At 41.7% G+C, this 7857-nt stretch overlaps 1 protein-coding gene across 1 annotated transcript in view; it reads left to right on the top strand.

Annotated features, from left to right (window-relative positions):
• The window catches only part of CUNH19orf60 (chromosome unknown C19orf60 homolog), a 28862-nt gene extending 25597 nt beyond the window's left edge, over positions 1–3265 (top strand). The window contains exon 5 of the mRNA XM_018557492.1: positions 2812–3265. Coding sequence (XP_018412994.1) covers positions 2812–2884 — 73 coding nt within the window. The 3' untranslated portion in view covers positions 2885–3265. The remainder of the gene's footprint in view (positions 1–2811) is intronic.
• The last annotated feature ends 4592 nt before the right edge of the window (positions 3266–7857 follow it).

The raw sequence follows: 7857 nt of genomic DNA on the forward strand, positions 1-7857 counted from the left end.
GGGAAAAAAGGCAAAAGATATAAGATATAAACAAAAACCTTACCCACTAATTCCGTGTCTTTCACAGTTGAGCTATTTGTTAAATAGGCTCTGCATTTTCAAAAAGGAGAGATTAAGTTCAATTCAGAAAATGTTAACACCTAGATAAATAGGTAATTTATATCAATATATTTTTATTGTTAGATAGAAAAAAACTGAGCTAGGAATCAAATAACACTCTAAGAGCCAATTTAAACACACCAATCGCATCTACAGAACAGACCTGGACTACTGTGCACCACAACGGCTGCATGTTGTGGTGGAAATAATTTAGAGCAGGAACAATAATTCCTGCATTGGGTGTATCCAAAATGTTTGGACTGAGGTACGCAGCACACTGCAATACAATAAAGCGTGTTGTGGCACATCCGTTACAGCATGGCATCATTGTGTGATGACTTTAATTTGCTAGAGCATTGTGCATTCGTTGCCATAGTTTTTCATCTTTTTTTGGACCTCAGTGCTGAGGGATGCACCGAAATTTCAGCCGCCGAAACATATCAGCCTACAATTATACTTTGGGCAAAATGCTAAAAGTACAATTTTGCGCCAGAAATTGCGGTGCATCCATGGTTTATTTCCTCCCCGCTGGGCACTGCCCTGTGCCCCCTATGACACAGAGCAGCATCCAGCCGGGAGGAGAGAAACTGTCAAAAGGCCAAGCGGGGCATAGAGGAAAGTGCTGTGAGCAGCGTGTCACAGGAGGCCGAGCTCTCCTCCCGCAACGCCCCACTCAGCCTCCTGTGACAGATCAGGATGGAGAGCAGTGTGGGGGATGAGACAGCTGTGAGCTGTCACAGGAGGCAGAGCCGGCGGTGTGGGGGAACAGACAGCTGTCAAAAGAAAAACCGAGCTTTCCTCCCACACCGCCAGCTCAGTCTCCTGTAACAGCGAGTCAGGATGGAGAGCAGTTACAAGCAGTCAGCAACCAGCTGACCTCTGACTGCTAGTAAATAATTGAGGACATAGTTTGTTTACTGTGTCCCCAATTATGAAGTGCACTACATCACTTCCTGTTCACTCCTGGTTGTGGACTTACTATGTCCTCAATTATTTACAAGCAGTCAACGATCAGCTGATTGCTGACTGCTTGTAACAGCTCTCCATCCTGACTCGCTGTCACAGGAGGCTGAGCCAGCGGTACGGGAGGAAAGCTTGGTCTCCCCTAGACCGCCATACTATGGGTTAGAGGGGTTGGGAGGGGGTTTAATATTTGCCCGGAAATAGACTTTAATAGTGCATTTGTATAGAGGTCTATACAGCAGATCCAAATAAGCGAAAATTGGAAGCTATCATAATTATGGTATGATAATAAAGTACATGCAAAATCATTGTGCATTCCCTTTAAAGTGCACCTGCGCACAAATTATGGACATTAAGGACACCATGCCGCGATAATGCGTGTAATTGCGTACTACACCACCCTTCATTTTGAACGCCTCCCCAACACACCTGTTGCAACATAGTGCAACACAAATGTGCATCCTGCACTAGATTTGTATGCGTGTCATTATGAATGGGCTGCCTAACACAGCATGTTTGCAGTACATGGTGTTGTAAGGTGAACTGGCCCTAAACTGTTTACATATTCTTAACAAATTAAAAAAAAAAAGTTGAAAACAAATGATTACTGACCTTTCTATGTGCATGAGATCCTTCCCGCCAGTGTAACACACATATGCGTCACGGTGGGTGGGCCTTCACGACAGCTGTATGCATATATTGTCAGCTGGCTCGCTGTTCTGTGCTGACAGTTCCCGGTCACTATGATTGGAAGCTGGTGGGATGGGTTCCTGATCATGTGACCGCTGTGACAGCCATTCATAGAAGCCCACCTCTGATTACTACCATCAAGATCCCCTTATAGGGCCACTGGGTATCTGCAGCATGGGGTTAAAGATAACAACAGTAAAGATAGATTTCAGTGGGCTTTTATCTGCTTACAAGCACCTGGTGTTTGCATAGATTAAAGGACTGGCAGGCTGCCAATATTCTGCTATCATTGAATATAAAGCAAAGAGGAGCTATCATTTTTGTGCATGTGTTTGAAAATTTTATTATGAATTTCTCCACAATGCCTACAGCTACAGAGGTGAATGTTTTAAAGTGTTTTTAAGTACATGTAAAAATGTACTATGTAAACTATCTTCCATAATTTTCTAAGTTCAGGATTTCACAAAGTCTTTAATTGCAACATGTCCGTTTTAATGTGAACGGGTGCTGTCAACTGTTATTGCTTTGTATAGCGCTTCCTGCACGCAGCTGTTCGCATGAGTTTCAAGGAGCAGTTGAGAATGCCCCAATCACAAGTCTGAATAGGGCCTAAGAAACATTGCAAAGACTCTAAAAAGACTAGTAGTTTTATGAGTCATTGATTATTTAGTGCAAGGTACACATTATTGTGTATTTACTACACAACAAAGGCAACATTGTTATGGTAAAAAATCACTTTCAGCTGGGCAGTTAGAAATGCCTTTTGCGACATCAATGTGATGCCGAGAAAAACTAAATGTCAACCAAAAATGGTTACTGTAATACGTTTACAAGTGGCACCCTTCTTAAAACCCATAAACTGACAAAGAGTGATAATGGTTATTTTTGTTATTATTGTGACGGATATACATTACTATGACAACACTTTGCAATCGCCTCGGCTCTAAACAAGCACTGCGGCTGTTATTCTGGGTGTTTCATAAACACTACCTAAACTTCTATATTGTGTGTAATGTAAGCCAGATGTATATTATTTATAGCTCCCATCCGTTCCCTTAGGATAATTAAAACCGTGGAAGCAATCAGTGAAGTACTGCAAGATTTCAAGTACGATTGTGAAGAAATACAATGACGTCACCCTCTTTGGAAGGCACAGAGAGAAAACGGGGCCCAGTCCGGACCAATTCTTTGAATCTGCATTATAACAGACCCATTTCTGTTTCATCTTCTGCCCTCTGGGGTGACATTCTGGTTGTTTATCTGTAGGTGCTTCTGCTTTCCAACCATGGCAAGAAATGTCTTTTATTGCACGGCATCTTCTATCCATTTGCACTTGGGTCTTAATCTTCAGTTCTTTTCAATAAATGTTTTTATAGGGTATGTGTAAAATGCCTTATGATCTGTTTCCAGTGAGACAATCTTATTTTTCTCTTTGTTGCCAAAAAATAAGGTTGCTCCCACAGTAAAATTTTGTTTTTGTACACTTCAAGGAAACCTGTAGTAAGAGAAATGTAGAGACTGCAATTTCTGACCTTATTGTGAAAGGCTAGCTCTGACATTCTGATTTTTTTTTTTTTACTGCTAATACTTTGAGTCAATGACTTGTAGCAGGCAGGCAACCAGTGAAATCTGAATGATGTCAGAACTCCTGAGCTACATACCGTATTTACTCGAGTATAAGCCGTCCCGAATATAAGCCGAGGTACCTAATTTTACACTAGATCAGTGAGTGAAGAACTCAATGAAATTGGATCAGGTTCACAGCCAGACAACTAGCATTGCAAAAGGAGATGTGAGTAATGGCAGCTTTCATGCTACTCCCTTATAATTCATTTTCAGCAGTATTAGATTTTCTCTTTGTATGTATTGCTTACCATCTGCAATGGTTGAAGTTGTGAATTTCATGGGGGTCAAATTTATAAATGAATACCGATATTATGGTCTTCAACACCTGTGTTAGTATATTATAAATAAAAACTACATCATTTATATAATTACTTATTTGGTATCATTTGTTATTTTTGTATAATTTGTCTGAGCTGCCTTCATGCTAAAAAGTCTGCTTTCCTCCCAGACTGCCTTTAAAATTTGGCATTAATGGTAAGATTGCTGCGCAGTACATTTTGGTGTATTCGGGCAGAAGGTGTATGGGATACCGATGTTTAAAGTAGAAACTTGGGTTTACACATTGGATACTAAATCATCAGGTGTGCTCCACCTTGGGTGCCTTCAAACAATGGTGAGCATTGCAGGCACTGCTTTTTTTCGTAATTGCACTGCCATGTTGCAGCACGATCAAATGCATTGTGGGTGTGAGGTGCGTTTGGGGTGCCATTCAAATGAATGGCAATGCAGAACACCTCCCACACTGTTAACCCACAGTAGGTGCTTTGTACAGTGTGTTAATCGCAATGAATAGTGTGATTGATGCATTGCACCAGTATGAATGGGCCCTTAGGCAGATTGATACCCTGTTTTTAGTTCTCACGTGGCTTGGTAGAGGCAGCAGCACAGGACATAGAGCACCTATTTTCTCAAGTACAGAACCCATTATAAGATGGATCAGTTTAGCTCCACCAACAATGTAACAGAGTGCTACTTCACCACTGACCGCCAGTGCAAAAGTGTGTGTGGGGGTAACATCTCATCACTAGTCATCAATCAGTGTAACAAGGGGGGTGGTGGGCGAATTTACCAATGACCACCACTGTAATGGGGGAGGCAATTCACCAATGACCGCCAATGGGGAACACTACAGTTTGTATTGTGTGTCTGGTGGAAGAGGCTCGGTAATAGAAGAAGAAAAAAATCTGCATAAGGTGCCACAACTGATTGGTAAGCCACCGTTTTGCTGTGATAAACCACCAGCACAGTTCACTGGCTGTGAATTAAACTAACATGGACTGATCAGAAATGCAAGCCTCAGGTGAGTGATTGTTTTCTAATGATCTAATGGTTTGGACTAGAATGATAACATATGTTATGATATATCACACATTATTTGTGATATATTTTCACTCGCCAATTGCGAGGGGGCAATTGGACATTTTGAGCCCTGTATGTGTGTATATATATATATATATACATACATACAGGGCTCAAAATGTCCACTTGCCCGCTCGCATTTGGCGAGTAATTGATGTGTTGAATGATGATCACATTGCAGCTCTTTGAGCAGTGTTAGTACTAAAGGTAACATACAATTGCACTTTCATGTAGACACACAGAAATTGTTTAATTCATATAGGTTGGGGACCTGACAATGAACTATAACTGTTTTTCCTCCATGGCAAGGCATGTTTTTTACTATTGTGTTTCTGTTTGCTTGGACTGCTATTTCGCTATAAATCAGTGTTGAGCCAACTCTGGAAATCCTTGTCTGGAAAGTTTGATCATTCACCATTACTCAAGTGGAAAGAGCAAGCCACAAACGCCTGGAGTGCACATAGTTATTTAGAAGACTGCCATTGAAAACCTCTGCTTTTTTTGTTTTTTTTCATTTTGTCATTGGAAAAAAAAATTCCTTGTAAATTTTTTTTTTTTTAGATTTTTTCTTATATTAAAATGTCAGAAACTGGTGTAAGTGAAAACACAAACCATATATCTTCAGGGTGTTAACCTCTTCCACTCTGGAAAGGCTTAGATCGAGCACACACGGGTGTAATTATACACAATTCTGGTTTAGTGGGGGAAATCTAACAGCTTTTTCAGAGCGAATAAAGTAGTGATTACCAATGAGGGTGAAAGTCTGTCAGAGAGGGATTAAGAGGTTTCCACCACATTTCCTTATTGAAAGATGGATTGCATGTCATGGCTTGCATCCATGTGTGTACAAGGAAACTGAAATTGTGGACAAAATCATAGCCTGTTCACTGTGTGTATTAGGAATCTACTCGCAAAAAAAAAGCATTAGCTGGCTTATGAATTTCACCTTCTTTTACATCTAGTCTACTTAAACTGAGACAAGTATCCTAGTTAATTTACTAACGAAAATTAAGTATGTAATCTAATTTACCACAGGCAACATCTCTGTTATTCTTTATAAAAGTCTCCATAAATCAACCCCATACAGTTACTATAGGTTTCGCAGGCCTCCACATTTGTCAGCTCTGATGTGGCAGTTGAGCTGCATACCTAGGAACCCCAATTCTGTATCCAGAGCTGCTTCAAAAATTACTGCTGTGTTTCATAGTAGCTTTGCTCTGCTACTGCAACATTTATAGACTGTATTTTGCATTGTGCTGTTAATGTTTCTCAGCCACTTTGGAATATGTGATGCCAATTGAACTTCTCTGAGACCGGGTTTAGCCCTAGGCGGCATAGTTTTTGCGTGTTTGTACGCACTTGTCCAGCGTGCGGTTATTTGCATGATTATACGTGTTGTGCACATTTTTCATGCACGTTTGTACGCGCGTACATGACGCGTGTTTTGACTGGCAGCAAGCGTGCAAAAATGCGCACAAAAATGTGCAACATGCTATTGCCGCTGTTAACCGCCCAAAGAAGCTCATGTACCTTTTCAGGCGTTTGGCGTTTTTTCCTGCTGGCCTTTTGCTGCTCATGTGTGAACAGGGGCCGTTGAAAATCATGGGATTTTTTTGTGTTGGGCGTTTTAAAAGCGCTTACCAACTGCTCAAGAACGCCTAGGTGTGAACCAGGCCTAAGAGAAGAACAGCATGTGTAGACAATCTTTTGCTAAGTTTTTGATAGAGTGAAGAAGGTATAGAACTTCTATCAGTTACTGCTGTCTATGTCCCCATTGTAGGATTGTAGAATTAAAACAGTTGTTTTCCAGTGTTTGTTAATGGGATTTTGCTAAGCTGTGCTACCAAATGCACGTAAAAACCCATTGACTATTTGAGCAGTGCATATGGCAATTCAGAGGCTGTGTTTTGCTGGACGCAGCATGTCCTAATAAAGGGTAGTTAAAGGATATTTAAACCCTCCCGTTTTTTTTTCATATATCTACAGCTAGCAAGCAGTAGATATATGCTAAAAGTAAAAAAACAAAAACTTACACTTAGACTTACCCTGTGTTCCGTGCGCGGTCCCGTGCGAAAATGAGAAATTTCTTGAGCGGCCGCAAAGGATCTTGGGACACGCGCATGCACAGTTCTCATTTTCGGCAGGGACGCGACGAGGGACTCAAGGTAAGTCTGTGGACGCGTGCACCCGCATGCAGACACCGCTGGATCGGAGGGACAGAGTAGTCAGCGCTGGATCAGAGAGCCGCTGCACCGTTGGAGAGAAGGCTGAAAACATCAGGAAAGAACAAGATCGGAAAAAGAGACATAATTTAAGGTAAGTGCTAACATTAACATTGGGGGGAGGGAAAACAATGTTTGCCTTTTTAATGTCACTTTAAGTTAAACTTTAAAAAAGAAGTGCTGACCGACAAGCTGTGTAAGTCTCTTCTGCCATACATCCTTCTATCTGTCTATCAGGACTTTTTTCTTCTGTGAACTGAGCCACACGTGCACAGCTCAGTTCGCAGGCTTGGCAGAAATCCTTGCTGAGAGAAAGTAACTCCTGTTGTGTGGATGATGACTGGAGCGAAGATGGAGCGCCAGTGAGGGAGAAGAGTGCTGACATTGCAGTGATCGCTTTGGCAGGTAAGTCTGCCATAATGTGCTAATATGCTATGCGTACCAGCACATTATGGCTAAAAAGCTCTGGGGGGGGGGGGGGGGGGGGTTCAGTTTTGTTTACACCACCACAAAGGTTTGTGTCATCTGCAAACAAATAAATGGTGAATATTTTTTTAAAAGAAATACAACTTTTTTTTAAAACTTTTTTATTTTGCTTGAACTAGTGTCATGTGTAGATCAAAGGTAACCCATTAAATGCTTTTGTAAATAGCAGTCCTTCTCTGCAGCTGCCATCATTCACAATGCAAGCCCAGAGCTACTACTATAGTAATCTACTCTGAGCTAGCTGGCAGTTGTTAGAGGTTGTGTATCAGTCCAGAGGCAACAGAGGAGGCACGGGGCTGCATGGCAAGGAGGGCTGCCGATGTTCTGTCATGAACAGAGGAGGGTGAGAGGTGCTGTGCGGGCAATGTGTTCGCTACCCGTCAGGCTACCTCTGCGTGTCTTGACAGCACTG

The sequence above is a fragment of the Nanorana parkeri genome, unplaced genomic scaffold (assembly GCF_000935625.1).
Source record: "Nanorana parkeri isolate BGI_ZX_2015 unplaced genomic scaffold, ASM93562v1 scaffold286, whole genome shotgun sequence".
NCBI classification, from domain to species: domain Eukaryota; kingdom Metazoa; phylum Chordata; class Amphibia; order Anura; family Dicroglossidae; genus Nanorana; species Nanorana parkeri.